Raw genomic sequence first — 16858 nt, 5'->3', positions numbered from 1 at the left:
CCAAAAGCCCTGGAACACATTCGGTTTCAGGAACGATGAAAACATGTGGGGCAGTGTTTAGCATAAATGGGTGCTCACTAAATATTGGCAGAAAAATGTTCTTTCCAAATGTACCAGATAGCCTTTAAGTTGAAAAAGTCCTAAGAACATTAAGAGCCTGGCTTGAATTTAGCAAATTTTAATCTCCATTGTATTTACTTCTTCAGCTATTTTTGTAGTAACTAATAGTGATTAGTCAATTTATATAAATTGTAAGACTGGACTGTTTGTTTTTTCTTCAAGTGCATCTTAAAAATGCAAGTATGTAGCAAGTTTACTTTATAGGAGTACCCAAATAGGAAGATTACAGTCAGATGACTTAGCCTTTCAGATCACATTCTATGGCAGCCCTAGCTCCTAGCCTCCCATTTCCTAGTTATCAAATCCCAGTCCCCTCAGCTTATTGTCTCAACAATGTAGTTTATTGATCTGCACTCCAGGACAGGGAAGGCTGAGGGATACGCAAGAGAACCAGATTCAGTTCATGCCTGAAGGTCAGCTTGGGGAGTGAGGGCAGGACACATACAGACATACACACGATCTGGGAGTGGGGTGTACAGTCTCACATAGGGGCACTCTGGGTACAGAAAGTCAGGAAAGTGGGGAGAGCAGGGAACAAGGCAGCCATCAGAATCTTTGCCTTTTGTACATTTCTAGGCAGTTAACTTTTGAAACAAGTAGACCCAGGTGAATACTTAGAGCTGACTCAGAATATGGCTCACCATACTCTAGCAAGTAAGCTCTCCCCAGCCATTTTTGGCCTAGACAGTGCCTTTTGCCACATGGGCCTTTTCCTGGGCTCCACCTGTGGTTTTCAAGGCTTCCCTGAGACAATCCATATGGACCAGGTGCTGTACCCAGTGCCTGGCACCTCATCAGCTTCTAGTCAATGCACATCATATCTTAAGTGCTGTCTACAGACTACCGAGATCTTGGTTCCAGCTTCTAGCAGTTCCAGTGATCACATGCCATGCCAAGGCAGAATGGTATCTAGCATACCTAGAACTCTACTCCCTGACAGTAAATCTCAGTCTTAACCCTCCTATGGGGCTTTCAAAGAGGCATTTACTCTGTCCCCATTCTGGTGGCATTTGGGCAACTACTTTTCAGACCTGCAACTCTTGAGACCCTATGGGTATTAAGATTAATGCTAGGCAGCATCAAATGCACAATGAGCAGACCCTAGGTCTTTCATGAGTACAGGGCTCTGTGGTTGCTGATCCAGCTTGATGTTAGGCTGGTATCTGAGCTCTGATGTCTATCTGCCTGGGGGGTTGCTTCCTCATACCATTAAGAGCATTGAAGAGGCCTGCAACAGGTCACACAGGCTCCAAGCAGAAGCAAATGAAATAATCTCAGCATGAGGAAAGCTGAGACTGGATTAAGGGTCCAACACCAGCCTGAACTACACAGAGCTGCAGAGATGCTATTTAAAAAAAAAAAAAAAACATTTTGGAGCAGAGGTGCTCATCTTTTGGACCTCTGTAGCATGAATTCCAACTCCAGGAAATCCTGATATGAAAAATAAGCTTCTGAAAATGGGCCTGGGACAGGGGGAACAGAGAGCGGGTAGCTGGAATCAGTCCTCACCACAGCCTGACCCTGGAGCAGATAGGGACAGGTTAGGGCAGGTGAGGTTAAGCGGAGGCAGACAATGCTCTGATGGTCATTCTTGACAAGAAGGTAGCAGTAGAGAGGAAGGTGGCTTCAGGCCCCTTCAGTTAGTCTGGCCTCAGACTTCTCAGAGCTAGAAGAGGTATTTTCGGCAAGCTGTTGTCCCACATTTGCATTCAATACGGACCCGTTTCTTGGGGGAGCCAGGGAGGCCAGCCAGGCCAAAGTTGGAGTCCATTCGGGTACTCTCCATGTCCACGGGGTCCACTGTGAAGTCACAGCCAGAGAAGGAAGGAGGGGGCATTTGTTAGAAGACCTGTATGAATCGTCCTACTACCCCTTACTTATATAAGAAGACCCAGGCATCTTGGAGTTAGGAACAGGTCTGAGATTTCACATAGGATAGGATCTTTGGGATGGTGGGTTGGGGTTAGAACTAGAATGGGGTTGAGGGATGTTTGGGGAGGAAGAAGGCTAACAGGGAAACAAGGGTCATATAAGGCAGGGTTCAGGAATGAATGGAGGGCAACCTGGGCATCTGAAAGGCATTTAAACTCTCTTGCCCATTATTTGCCACGTATCTCAGAGATGATTAGTTTATCAAGAAGAGGACTGTCTGGAGACCACAAGGTATCCAGAGGCTCAGAACAAGGAAGGTGAAAGAGGATTAGAGTTGGGAGGGACAGGGGCAGTTCTCTCAAGATGCAAGCGAGGTATGCCTTAACTCTCCAGCTGAAAGTCCTCTCCCACAAGTTTTGAGAGGTTGTACAAGTGTATCAAGGTTGGGGTTCAGGGGGTAGAAATACTGGAAACCATAAGCCATGGGCAGGGTCTAGGTAGGAGACTAGGAGTCAGGAAGAACATCTTAAAACTTAGAGCAAAAGAATTTCCCTTGGTCCACTGAATGGCCTTGGGGTAGGGTATTCACATCCCATGTCACAATTTGCCCCTGCCCCTGGGGCCCTTGCCACCCCCACCTTGCATGTTGTAATCAAAGGTGAGCTCCTCGCCCGCCCAGATGGTTCTTGTGGCAAAGAACGCGATGCGGGGTAGTCGCTCATCAAGGTTGTCTATGAATACGTTGTACACCTGCAGGTTGGGATCACACTGGGCAAGAAAGAACAGTGGGAAGGTGAGGAAGGGCCTTGGTCTGACCCTCCCAACCCCCTGCCCACTTGCTGGAGGCACCCACACTATGGTTGACAAAATGAGAGATGTTGCCATAAAAGGCGGCATCCACAGTATATACGTCTTCCACGTAGTCCAGGTCAAAGAGGTAGGTTGCACCCTGGCGGTCGTAGATCTGGCCCCGCCGCTCTGCCTCCTCTGAGGTAATAATCTGAAGAAGGTGGGTTAAGATTCGTCATGCAGGTTCAGGAAAGCCAGCCCCAACTACACCCTGACCTGGCCCCTGGGAAGAGAAGAACAGTGAGCAGGAGCAATGTAGAGGGTCTGCCAGCCCTCAGAGGGCTGGCCACCACCCACCCCTTCTTCAGCCCCTGGATGGCAGGACCTGTCTTGCAATGATAGGGAGAGATATGGCTGCAAGGTGCAGTTAGTGAAAGGAAATGAGCACCTCCACTTTCTGTTCCCAGTGAGATGTCCCCGAGGATCATATATATTTGGGGGCAGAGCAAGATGGGACAGTGACACAGAGACAGAGACAGAAAGATCCAGAGAACAGGCAAGAAAGTAAGAGACAGGGTACAGGGGAGGAGACAAAGAGAAACTGACTGACCCAGAGCAGGACAGCAAGAGACACAGCACAAGGCAACAACAAGGGAGTGAAAACCAGTACAGGCCATGCAGATGGCAAGGACATGGAGGACGTGGGAAGTAAAGAGGCCCTGGACAATGGAGACGAGGGCTTCAATGAATAGAAAAAGGGACTCAGACAAGAGAGCTAGAGTCAGAAACAACACAGAATCATAGTGTGAAAGATTCAGGTCAGAGAGAGAAGACCAAGGCCTTCAGAGAAAACCCCAGGCCAAGATCCTCAAATCTTGAGATGACCAGAAAGAAGCTGAGAATAAAACCTAATGATAAAAATGACAGATAAAGGGAGAATAATAAGAGAATATGAGAAAGGAGAGCAAAATAGGGCTGAGAGAAGGCCCTAACAACACAATTCTGTGAATGGTAACATCTAAGGCTGGAAACAGTAGGCACCTCCTTCCACATATCCTCCCTAGTGAACATGAAGCTGCTTCACTTTCCCAGTTCTGATCTGCTCATGCACCCCAAATGCTACTGATGGATTTTTTTAACCTCATCCTCACTTGACAGTCCTCTCCTTTGGCCCCAGATCCACTCCTCCCCTTGCACCCTCAACTATAACCTCTAGCAATCCTCAAGCATTGCTGATACTTTTCTTCTGGGTGATGGTATTACTGTACCAAAGACCACCACCATCTCTTCAGCCCAGGGTACCTCACTCCTGGGCTTCTTCCATCTGCCTACTTTTCCTTTCATCGTCTTCCATCTCTTTCTCAAAGATACTGTCCACCTCCCTGATGACACTGGACACAGACCTCTTCCCAGCACCTTATGTAGCTTGGTGATCATGTTCTTTCATGTTTCAACTCTATCCCCCTCAGGCGTGACTGCTGTATTCTCTAACAAGGAAGGCCACATTAGTATGTCCTGTTTACTGCTTCTGCCATCACATATGTCCTGTGCAAAGTTCTAATCAACTGTTGCCTCTATAAAACTTAGATTTGCCTCCAAACTATACTCCATACCACCCCGTACTCTAGCTCATTCCTGAAGGACCTGTCTTCCCCATCTACAATTTGTTTATTCATTCAGGTGTTTTGTTTTCTTGATGGTGTAGACAAACTAAGTACGTATATATTCTACCCCTGCAATATGCACCCTGAGTCTACTGGGTTATTCTTCACTGGAGATGTGTCTAGATCCTGCTCATAGAGGACACAGTCTGATTGGGAAATAAAAGAATCCAGTCCTACCCCTGACCCCCAGGGGTCAAAGAGTCAAAAAAGATGGACTCAGACACTCACAATGTAAGATGTAGTCCAGGGAAATCTCACTGGAGAAAAAAAATGTCCTAGGGCTGGAGCAATGGTTAAAGTACTTAGTGCTTCATCAGAGGACCAGAGTTTAGATCTCAGCACCCATACCAGGCTGCTAACAAATATCTATAGCTTGGCCAGGCATATTTACACAAGCCTTTAATCCCAGCACTAGGGAGGTAGAGGCAGGCCAATCTCTGTGAATTTGAGGCCAGCCCTGTCTACAAAGTGAGTCCAGAATACTCAGGGCTACACAAAGAAATCCTGTCTCAAAAAAACAAACCAGACCAAACCACAACCCAAATAACTGTAACTGTAACTCGAACTCAAGGGACCTGATACCCAGTTCCTTCTGGACTACATGAACATCTGCATACACATGAACATGCAGTTGAGAACGCATGCACATTCCTTTAAAGCAGGACCCAGGTTCTAAACAGGGTATCACCACAATGAACAGTGAGGCTTGTCTCCTGAAGGGTACAACAACAGTCACAAGAGTAGTCACACTATCTTCCAGAGAACCATGTGAGTACTTGGAGGCTCTGGCTTTCCAACCCCTCAGAAGCCAGACAGTTTCTAAACCTCTCTAATTCGCTGGCAGACTGGCTTTTCTTTGAGCTACCTTTCTAACTGGAGTCCTTGAACCAGAAGGAATGCTCACATCCTCCCCCACTCCATCCCAGTCTTGCAGGGATGAGTCATACCCTCCAGGCCTTTTAGGGCCTCTCTTCTTCCTTGTCTCTCTCCTGTGATGTCTGATGTCTCACCCTGAAAACTCATCCCTGTTTCTATCTTAATCTCTAGTAGCTCTCTAGACTGTCAAGTAAAACAGACAGCCTAGGAATTGGCACCTTAAAAAGGCTGTTCATGTGAATGAGAACTAGAAAACTGAGTCAGGAACTACTCAGCCCCTTCCTGGATGTGAAATCCTGAAATCTCTGTGCCTGCTTTCTTGGGGGAAAAAAACCTGCCAGAACACTAGGTTTCAATCATCACCATTTCCTACTTACTAAACTTTACCAGCTAGCTTTGTAACTTGCACCAAGTTCTTGCATGACACCTCTCTGGGCCTCTATTTTCTCATCTATAGAATGTCAGTAGCAAAACCTCAACCCATTATGAAAACACAAGAGCATGTATGTGAAAAAATGTTTTGTGTTGATTTTATAATGAGTACCATTACCTTATTGAAATCTAAGCTTCACCCATTATGTGCTCTCTATCCAATAAAAGCTACTAATGAAGTTCTATCATTTAATCAATTAAAACTCACCTCCATTCTGAAAAAATAGAGAAAATGCACGTTTCAGTATTCTCTAGTATTTACTGCCTGGTGAGGCTAGAAATAATCTGTGGAAACATGAAAATCAGGAACATGGAAAGACCCAAAGGAGCAGGAACTATCGATATAAACTATCAGTGGCCCCAAAGGTTGGCATCCAAGACTGGGGATATTACTCTGAATTAATTACATACCACCTTACAAGTTGGAACATATCTTAAAACTGGGCATGGTGTCACAGGCCTTTAATCCCAGCACTCTGGGGAGGCAGAGGCAAGGCCAGCCTGGTCTACAAATAGAGTACAGGACAGCCAAGATTACAGAGAAACCCTGTCTCATAAACAAAACAAAGAATGGCTCAGTGGAAGAGTACTGCCTAGCATAAGGGAAGCCCTTGGGGGGGTTGGAGTCACAATAATTTAGTACCCCTGGAGTATCAAGACAATGCTGCATAAATAAAAACCCCAAGTACAAAGACAATAAATCAGGTCTGGTTATTAAAAAACAAAAGAGCCCAGCAGTGGTGGTGCATGCCTTTAATCCCAGCACTTGTGAGTTTGAAGCCAACCTTGTCTACAGAGTGAGTTCCACGACAATCAGGGCTACACACAAAATCAATTTTTTAGCATTTTGGATTGTCTATTGAAGTGCTTCTTCCAAGTGCTTCACAGGGAGGAATGACCTCAGTGCTTCTCTTTTCCAGATTAGGAAACCAAGAGAAACAAAGTGACTGCTGTTTAGTGATAGGGCTGGGACACAACCTTGGGCAGGCTGGCAGGCAGCCTCCAGGGGCCACCCTTCTTACTCTACTGTACTTACTGCTTCGGGTCACATGGAGAGAAGAGTTTAGCTCTGAAAATGTTTGGGGTGCACCATCAGAAGGATCCACAGGTCTAAGGTGACTAGGAGAAGGGCTGTACTTAAGGTCATGGTAAGACAAAAATCAAGAAACATGGAGAGAATGGATGAGAGATGGAAAGCATGGTGATGGGGCTACTGGAAACTCTGCTATTTCCAGAGTTGGAGGAGCAAGGATAGCAAACCCAGGGGACTGAGCTTTCCTGGGGAGCATGGTGCTGTTTCCTATAAGATCCTGTGTATGGAGGGGGGAGTTCCTCTACCTTGGTCAATACAATTATGCTGACTTGCTTCCTGCTTGGGGTGACCTTTAGGAATACTGAGATCCCAGAGGGTTTGGATACCCTCCTTCCCGATTCTCAGGGGTCCCAGGCTAAGAGCATTTTCTTCTAAGAAAGACTGTCTTCATACCAGATTGGTATCACTCTGGGGTGAAGACACCTCCAGAATATGGAGAGCTCAAGCTTCCTTCAGGTCACTGGGCCACTATGGGATGCAGAAACCTCTTACTGCAGATGCTCAGGATCCCTCTACTTATGCTGTCAGGAACCCCTTGAGTATCTACACCTTCCTCTCTACTCCAACCTGCCTGACTCTCCAGCACGTGGATATTTTCTCTAGCAGACAATCTGGGGGTATGGTCATTTCCTCCTCCAGACTGTTATCTACTATGTTGTAGACTATTCTACCTTGAGACCATCACTTTCCTGCTGAGATGTGACCCTTTATTCTAGTTTCTAATCATCAGTGTCACTGATACAGGTGGACACCCTCAGATGTGTCCTCAGGACAGTTACTGTCACTTTTAAGTATTTAACACCTAGAAGGGACCTATGGAAATAGAGGAACAATGTCATTATGACAAAACACACATTTAGACAGTCAATGTCCAGGGATACTAAGCCTCTTAAGCCATGTCTACATATAAAAGAATTGTCCAACCCTAAATGCCCGTGTCTTACCTTAGAATATGAACTTTCTGCTGCACACGTGCTAGTTGCCCATCCAGACCCCTTCTGTTTTATACCTAACAAAGTTAAAGTGCACACGTGCACCAGGTGCACACATACACAAACCCCCGGCAGTGAAGTAAGGCTCGTGACTCACTTCCAACCAGTAGATAGTGGGCACAAGTACCATGTATTGTTTCTAGGCCTGAGTCATTAGTATCTTCCCCTTCAGTCCCTTACTACAAAATGCTAAGTATCTAATGGAGTCTCCTAGGTAGAGAGGTAGAAATACTACGGGGCTGGAGTCATTATGTGCAAAGGATATTCACTGAAACACCCACACCAGAGCGTTCACAAACCAGGTGAACCAACTCCTTAACCAGGCAAGGTGACACATGTTTGTAACCCTAGCATTCAGGAGGAGAAAGTGGGACTGTGAGCTCAAAAAAATTAACCTGGGCTACAACGGGAAACTGTGTTAAAACAGTGCCAACTAACTCCTAATGTGTTAACCCACAAAGTTCCAGGGATTATTAATTACAAAAACTAGCATGCATCATGTACCACCCAGTTTTCCCCCAGGGTGACCTGAAAGCTTAGAGCAGTGGTTCTTAGCCTTTCTTATGCTATGACCCTTTAATACGGTTCCTCATGTTGTGGTGACCCCCAACCATAACATTATTTTCATTGCTACATCATTAACTATAACTTTGCTACTCCAATGATCTTATACGCAACCCATGTTGAAGAGTCATTCCCAACCCAGTTTGAGATACATTGGTCTAGAGGCTATTGCCCAACCTCCAACCAAGACAAGTTTAAGTACTACTATAGACTCACTGTTTATGATACAATGACCCTTATCACAAAATGAGAGCTTGCTTCTTCACATGATACAGCCCTACACTCAGACTATATAGTTTTGGAAAGGATTGCTACCTAGAGCTCGGTTCCCATTTTTCTTCTATTTACCCTATATACCCTTAAGAAGCCAGCTGTCAGAGGCACTTCAGTGTTCTTTTAAATAGCAGCATGGTCCCACTGCTATGTGCCAAGTAAAAGCACTGGCCCCTGCTACAATCCCCCATACAACACTCAGATGAACAAAGGAAAGCAGAAGAGTTTGGGGTACATGGTTCAGGACACACATACTACAAACAGGTAGTGGGAAAAGCTGCACACATACCCAGACCGATTTCCTTACCTCTCCCACATACTCCATAACAAAGCTATTTTTGCGGATCTTTTCCAGCGTGCGGACACCCCAGCCTCGACCATCATTAGTGCGGAAGATGCAGAGGTTGTAGCGGATGCCTTTCTGGACTACACGGTTTGGGCATTCATGGCCACAGCAACAGCGGGAGTTGCACTCGTAGATGGGCTGCCCAGCTTTCAATCTCACCTGGCCTTGGTCATTGTAGGCAAACTTGTGCATGGATGCTCCTGGGCAACAGCCTCCAGTGGGTGCCAACAGACAGTCCTGGCACTCACAACCAACAGCTACCTGGTTGAGGGTGATACCCTCACCAACACGATACTCATTGACATAGACAAAGGATCTTGGAGGACCATCCAGGTCTACCTCATTCTCCACGGTGATCCGCCCCAGGTGGTTGCGCTTGGCATTGAGCTCTTGTTCCCAGAGCTGCAGTGCCCGCCTCTGCTTGGCTTTCTGCACCAGGTAGCTGGCTATGTTTGGGTCCAGATGCCTGGGTGGCTTTGACCGGCGGTGCCGCCGGAGAAGCTCTCTTTCTAGGTCCTTGTGGAACTGCTTGAGAATGCGCACACATTTCAGATTCTGCCGTGGTTCCCAGGTGTTCTCTGAGTCAGGATACCCACGCCACTTAACCAGGTAATACTCCTGCTCCTGTTAGGCAGACAGCAACACAAGAGTACACAAGAGTACCATGAACGTTGAAACCCTTGTACTTTTTCTGAAATGGTTCCATGTAGTGCCTCTGGAGTAAGGATTACTAACTTCGACTTCTACCCCACCTTGAAATTCCTACTTTTCAACTCCCCAGACCACTTCCTTCTCTACCTTCCAATGAGCTGTTCCTTCTTTCTAGCTGTTGAGGCCCAAACTCCTGTAGTTATTCTTGGTTCCTCTTTTGCTCACACTCCCCACTAAATACATTCAGAACCTGAACCCTTCAGACATCATCAAAACAATGTCACCACCACCAGACAACCCTCTCCACCGGTCCCCCTGCTTCTACTCTCACTCTTTCAGACAGTTTTTTGCACAGTGCCAGGGGAAGCTTTAATGAGTGCGAGTCAACTATAGAACAAAGGTTAGGAAAACTATGAAACTATGTCATGCCTGTTATCTCATCTGTAAAGAAGAAAATACAAGTGGAGAGAAGGGAGCATTTATCTCTAATCCCATCACTCAGTAAGCTGAAGGAAGATTCTGAGTCTGGGGCCAGTCTTTGCAACACAGCAAAACCCTCTCTAAAAATAAAGAAAAAGAGGAAAGGAAAAGCAACTAACATTTTTCTCCTGGCATTCACTATGCAGCAGGTATTGTCTTGAGCAAGTTACATACCCTAGAACTAATTCTCACAACTCCAGTCCTCCCCATTTTACAGATCTGTTGCACTACTTCTCTGGCATCAGTAACTTGCCATCTTGCACTTTTAGGCTCAGAATCTCAATCTTTATATGTCTTTAACTAATTTATATTTCCAGATGTATATGGACATACATGAGGATTCAATCTGCCTCTTGCTCTCTGAGAAAGCCACTTAAATCAGAGGGTCAATTCATTGCTTTTTCCCCCAGGAAGAATCAGAGGAGAAAACCCTCTTTGCAAACAGATGTGGAGGTTGGGTGAAGAAGAGAGTCCTCTGCCAGGGTATCACAAACACAGGCACACACTGTTAGTATTTAGGCAACCTGCTTCTGGGTTGCCTAGCAACCTACGATGTCATCATGTGTTGCCTTCCTGGTAGCCACACCTGGCAGGCATGGTTAAGTTTCTCTTTAAAGGGATCAACCTGATACTTTCTTGCTCTCTTGCCCTCATCTCTTGACCTCTCCCCTGTCTCTGTCTGGATACTTTCTTGCTCTCTTGCCCTCATCTCTTGCCCTCTCCCCTGTCTCTGTCTGGATACTTTCTTGCTCTCTTGACCTCATCTCTTGCCCCCTCCCCTGTCTCTGTCTGGGAACTCCCTCCTTTCCCCCTATCATGTCTTGTCCTCTCCTTCTTTCTCTCTTTTCATCTCTATCTAATAAAACCTCTTTCATATAAAATCTGTTGTTCACATCATCATTTCATTAGTCCTAGAAAACCTCCCCACCCCCACCAGGCTTACACGAATCTTCTTATAATCACATAGGTACTCGACTTCAAAGTCATAAAGATTCTTCTTTGAAACACCAAGGGCAGGACAAGAAAGCTTGGCCAGTCGGCACAGATCCTGCAGCTGATTCCATGAAGACTTGCAACACACAGTGCAGCCTGGAATGAAAAGACTTAAGTGTCACAAAAAATTTCATCTACAGGCCTTACCCAAAGCTAAGACCCTCTGCAACAGAAAGTGCCAGTTCCTTGAACTGATCAATTAATTCTCAGAGCAACTCCTGGGGAGAAGCCTGCCCACCACGGAGAGTCACCCCTGCACATGTGAGATCTCAGAATTCGAGGCTAGCCTGGACTACATACTGAGTTAGGACAGCCATAGTAAATAAGTAAACAGATGGATGTTATATTACCGGAAGCTTCCTTGACTTAGTCTAGACCACTTTATATATACAAAGCCTAATTTTCCAGGCTGCATTATTACTTGCTGTCGCATCCCATGTTTCTGTGGAAAGTACAACCCAATCCAAAAGGCCCTGCTCTTATTTCAGGAACATGTAAACAATACATATGGTAAGTCGCTGACACTGTTTAGGTTCACCCAAACTGTTCAAGACAAATTGAACTTGGGAGGCAGAGGCAGATGGGATCGCCGAGTTTGAGGCCAGTCTGGTCTACATACTGAGTAGGACAGCTAAGGTTACACTGAGAGACCCTGTCTTGGAAAAAAAAAATATTTTTGCTTCAAAGCACATCCTTAGAATTTACTTAAAAGCTTTTTTAAAAAAAATCAAATTATATCAGAAAACACTTCATGCTAAGTGTATGTTGCCAATAACCAATTCCATCTTTAAAAAAGGTTCATCAGTATTTTCTACCCACATTACACTACTCAAACCTAAGACAGTCCTAGCAAAAAGCTCTGGACGTTAACCTAAAAACATTCAAGCACATTTCAAAATGATTGCGTGTATACTCATCCTTCCCTCAGGGCCCAGCGGGGGGACTAAGCCCTCTCTGAGGCCTCTCCTTTCCCAGAGCCTTTAACCTGCCTCAGAAAACACTTCCAGCATCTGGCAGCTCGCTAGCCACAGCTGCGCTCTTAACCCGCACCCCGCGTGGCTCCGGTTCACACTTGTGGAGTCTATTCTCACAGCTTTACTCCCGGCTGAGGAGCCCGCTTTACACACAGTCACCCCCTCTTTTCCTGCACATGGAGGAGCCCAGGCCTCCTATCACCGAGGCCCCCACTCCCGCTTCTGGGGGGAGGGTCTCCCCTAAACCTTGCCCCTGTCTCGCCAAGATACCTTTCACACCTCGAGTCGCTGATTCCCCCATTTTGGGGGTAGGGGGGTTCCGTTCCCCTTCTTCCTCCTCTTCCGGCGTCTCCCGTGGAAACCGAAAGGGTAACGGTCACCGGGAGCCGCTTTTCCCGCGTGTGGACGCAACCTTCTCCTCAGGACTCTCGCGAGCGCGTGGGCGCGCCAGGCAGCCGTGCGCGGCCAAGAAACCCCATGCGCAGTCTGCGCAGCCCGGTGCCCCCCGCGGCCGAAGCACGCGCCCCCTCCCCTCAGCCCCGCCCAGCCCGCGCGCCGGGCCCGCGCTCTCTCCAGCCGCATCTTTTCCGCGCCGGCCCACTAGCTCCTGGCTCCGTGGCTCCGGACGCCAGGCCAGGAGCCCTCAATACCTTCCCTCCATTCTACACAGCCCCGCCAGTAGCCTGTTTCTCTACCGCCACAGCTTCACCTTTTAAATTTTCCGCCATCTTTCTCCACAGCTAACGACATTCGGGCCTAGCAGGTCTCGCGAGAAGAGAGCACGCGCGGGCGTGCCCAGGAAAGAACAGCTTATTGGCCTTCTCTCGCTGGCCACAGCTCCCGCATGGACCAACCTCCGATCTGTGACTGGACCTTTTCCCGTCACCGAGAGTGATCTGGAGGTTTGCTGCTCTTCTGCTCGCTGTTCGCTCCCAGAGTGCATTGGGCTGTAGCAGTGGCTGAAATAGCTCGAGGCCCTGCCCCGTCAGTCACCCTGCTATCCAATCACCTCGTCAGCCAGTCATCTAGGGACTGTTTTGTCAGACCCAGTTAAGTCCGTCATTATATTTTAACCTCAAGCAGGCATTCACTTCCGGGTGGACCTGAGGCCATATATAGGTACTTAGTCAGTCACCTGATTCAAATAAATAATTACTCGTCGCAGTCAGATGTCCATTCTGATCACTCGCTTCTTCACTCGGGCTGTGCAGCAGTCAATAGTAGTAGTCATCTGTGCTCTACAGCCCTCTGTGTGACTTTATGAAGCACAGCCCTCGCGCTGTTGGGCAGGCAGCCTGCCGTTCCCTTAAACTGTCCCCATCACATTGTCAGCCAGTCAGCCCTTTTCTCAACTGGTCCCATTACCCCTGAAGGAAACTTCTCATAAACTACAAGGTCCACCCATGTCCTGAGGTAGACTGGAACTAGGTCAGGACAAATCCTTGTCAGGTCCCTATAGCTCTCTCTGGACAGTCACACTGCCACTTGGTTACTGTGATTCACTTTGATTACTACTCATTTATATCATGACCGATCAGCCACAGCATCTAGCTAAGCCCTCATAATACGGAGGGCTATGATGAAGTCTTGGGGTCACCTATCAGTCGATCCGCTTTCTTATTTATTTTTAAAATGTATTATTATTATTTTTGGTGGTGGTGGGGTTTCAAGGCAGGTTTCTCTGTGTAGCCTTGGCTGTCCTGGACTTGATTTGTAGATCAGGCTGTCCTCAAACTCAAAATGACATGCTTGCTTCTGCCTCACCAAGTACTGGGATTACAGGCATGTGTCACCGCACCCGGTCAGATCCCCTGACTTAAAGGGAAAACTCTGTGTGAGAAAACTGGCTGCTAAAACACTGAAAGATCAAACAAAGAATTGGGCAACGGAATGGAATGGTGACTCAGTAAACTGTCTGCCATGCAAGCTTAGGGGCTTAAATTCTGATCTTCAGCACCCATGTAAAAGCCAGACCAAGCAACAAATCTGTAACTCCGGTACTGAGACAGGAGGCTTGAGTTTGCTGTTGTGGAAGGCACACATGCGCACACACACAAATAAATGCAATAAAAATTAAAAATAAAGTGAATAGCAATCAAGTAAGTTTCCCAACACTGATCTCTAGCCTACATATGTGTATGCACATGTACACAGCCCACAATAACATGTACATGTAGAAAAGTAAGAAAAAAAATCCAGGATTTTTTTTTTTTTTTCATTTTGAAACAATGTTTCTCTGTGTAGCCTTGGCTGTCCTGGACTCACTTTGTAGACCAGGCTGGCCTTGAACTCACAGAGATCCACCTGCCTCTGCCTGCCTGAGTGCTGAAATTAAAGGCGTGCACCACCATGCTCAGCAAAATGCAGGAAATTTATTAGACATTTACAGACTAAAGCTAGGTTTGGTGGCGTGCCTGTATTCCCAGCACTCTGGGAGGCAGAAGCAGGCAGATCTTTGTGAGTTCAAGGCCAGCCTGGTCTACAAAGGGAGTGCAGGAAAGGTAGGAGTACACTGTCTTGAAAAACAAAGAAACAAAAAATTACAGACTTAATTGTATCTCTAGTGTCAGCAAGAAAAACAACACTATACAGCAAGAGGAAGCGGTTTATACACAAAGTTGAATGTAGCCCCCACCAATTATTTTTCTAAACCTATTTCATTAAATATAATTTAAAAACAATTTGGCCATCAGTAGTTATCATGAAATGCTCACCTGACTTATCTTAATGACTTTGTTTTTCCTATAGGTTTAGAAAGTATGCTGTGGTCACATGCCATAGCACCAAGAAAGTTATGTCTAAAATGGCTGTGTTCATGTCAAGCTGGGTTCCTATAAATGAGTCTATCATTTCTCATTCCCACTATGGGTCCACCAGTCAATATCTTCTGATGTTCTGGGTTCCTCAGAGAGACTTGGATTCTATCAGGACAGACATTCTGCAACCATAAGCATCCAAGCAGTCAGGCAGCATGACCTGGGACTCATTCACTTTTCCTCTCATCATGTAATCAGATAGCCCAGTAGTAAGTCACAGTATCTCACTGACCGTACTACCTGTGGATGATCTGTCAGAATGCTCAGGATCATGTGATTCAGCCCAGGTAGACAACCAGCCACCAGAAACAGCTGCCTAGCGGGAAAGCTCCAGACTTGTTGATCAGTCTGAAAATTACCAAGGTTTACATCTGCTGTTAGAGCACCCACATTCATTTACTCATCACTGGAAGACGCCAGAGACTCAAAGGTTGGGAACAAAGAAAAAAAAAGGTTATTTGGAAAGTCAGCAAACAAAAAAGATAGGAGACTATCACCAGCAGAGACCATTTTGCTTAGGGTCTGCAGTTCTATGGCAACCAAGGGATTTGAGCAAATTTATCTTTGTAGTTGAGAAAAGCTGGGACGGTCATAAATTCCACAGTGGCCTGCTTTTCTGACTTGTAAGCTTTTACTGTCTGAAGGTCAGTTGGTGTTCTGGAGTCTGTAAATCTAGAGAAAAGTTACTGATTAGCGAGTTTTCTGACTCATTTCTTTTTGTCAGGAAGTTACTTAACCTTGCAATTTAAGATACCAAATAGGGCAGGGATCAGGGAGCACAGAGCAACTTTTGCCAGAGAACAATTTAAGCAGCTCTACTCAGAGGCCTTATGGGAGACTAGCAGGAAACTAATAATAAATCGTTTGCCTTCCAAAATTATGGATTTTTCTCTAAAGCAAATGAAGCTAGAGACTTAATATTATCACAGACTTAGTATCACATTCAGACATTCTCTCAGGCCAGATGTGATTCTTAGAAATAGTTAAGCCTTCAGTAGCATCTAGTAACCTGGTCAACAGCCGTGCCATGGATCATGAATGAAACACACTGTAAAGCTACCCACCCCAACGAGAGCAGGGAGGCTTGTCACACAGTTGTCCGTTCACTACCTCACAGCGTCAGAAAACTGCAGCCTCAGTTCCTCACACTCCCCTCTCGCTGTCACTCCATGGGTTAGAGAGTTCTGATGGCTGTTCTTGGTGGCCAACATGACTACACATGGAATTAACTAAAACCCAAGCAGCCGAGTATACACTTGTGAGGGATTTCTTTTTTTTTTTTTCTTTGAGAAAGGGTTTCTCTGTGTAGTCTCGGTTGTCCTGGACAGGCTGGCCTCTAACTCACAGAGATCCATCTGCCTCTGCCTCGCTGAGTGCTGGAATTACAGGCATGCACTACCATGCCCAGCTGGGTGTTTTGTTGTTGTTTTGGTTTTCTTAATTAAATCATCTGAAGTAAGATCCACTTTTAATCTGAATCTTTTGCAGTGGGAAGATCCACCTTGAATCTGGGCCACATTTTCTGACAACAGCCTATATGAAGGACATGGAAGAAGTAAGCTTGCTCTCTCTTTGCCTGATGTTCTCGATGGCACATCCATTCTTTCATTGAATTAAAGCCTGCTTCTTCAGGATTCTGCCATTCCATAAAGACCAGCTGAGATATCCAGACTCATGGACTGAACAACTACTGGATTCTTAGACAGTCTGATGGTAGATAGCCGTTGTTGAATTGGCAGGGCCATAGCCTGAGCTTCTAATAAACCCCCTATGGATATATAGAATGAAATATATAAATTCTGTTTATCCAGAGATCCATGATTAATACAGATTTTGGTGCCAGAAGTTGTTCTAGAGAAATGGATGTATAAGAATGATTTTTGGTGGTGTTTCCAGACATGGTTTCCCTGTGTAATAACTCTG

The 16858-nt window shown here is 46.1% G+C and overlaps 1 protein-coding gene across 3 annotated transcripts; it reads right to left on the bottom strand.

Moving 5' to 3' along the window:
* Positions 1-439: 439 nt before the first annotated feature.
* Suv39h1 (SUV39H1 histone lysine methyltransferase) lies at positions 440-13087 on the bottom strand. 3 transcript variants are annotated; one of them, XM_021658617.2, is made up of 6 exons: positions 12829-13087; positions 11096-11241; positions 8983-9645; positions 2846-2992; positions 2631-2760; positions 440-1920 (listed from the first exon to the last, which is right to left on the bottom strand). In XM_021658617.2, exons 1-6 carry the CDS (start codon positions 12845-12847, stop codon positions 1787-1789), a joined length of 1239 nt encoding a protein of 412 aa, XP_021514292.1. In that variant the 5' UTR covers positions 12848-13087; the 3' UTR covers positions 440-1786. The 3 variants fall into 3 exon arrangements, with proteins under 3 accessions (XP_021514292.1, XP_021514290.1, XP_021514291.1); XM_021658615.2 differs by lacking the exon at positions 12829-13087 and adding an exon at positions 12390-12608; XM_021658616.2 differs by lacking the exon at positions 12829-13087 and adding an exon at positions 12399-12607.
* Positions 13088-16858: the final 3771 nt, after the last annotated feature.

This window comes from Meriones unguiculatus, chromosome X, assembly GCF_030254825.1.
Source record: "Meriones unguiculatus strain TT.TT164.6M chromosome X, Bangor_MerUng_6.1, whole genome shotgun sequence".
NCBI lineage: Eukaryota > Metazoa > Chordata > Mammalia > Rodentia > Muridae > Meriones > Meriones unguiculatus.
The sequence above is the reverse complement of the archived record's forward strand: the minus strand, read 5'-3'. Positions and strand labels throughout refer to the sequence as shown.

What these genes read in the sequence shown, in the direction of transcription:
- Suv39h1 (XM_021658615.2), bottom strand. Translation starts at nt 12,420, where the DNA reads ATGGGGGAATCAGCGACTCGAGGTGTGAAAG. An exon ending in AGCGACTCGAGGTGTGAAAG is followed by an intron (nt 11,242 to 12,389) that starts GTATCTTGGCGA and finishes TTTTCATTCCAG; the next exon opens with GCTGCACTGTGTGTTGCAAG. An exon ending in CTCATTTTGTCAACCATAGT is followed by an intron (nt 2,761 to 2,845) that starts GTGGGTGCCTCC and finishes TTTCTTGCCCAG; the next exon opens with TGTGATCCCAACCTGCAGGT.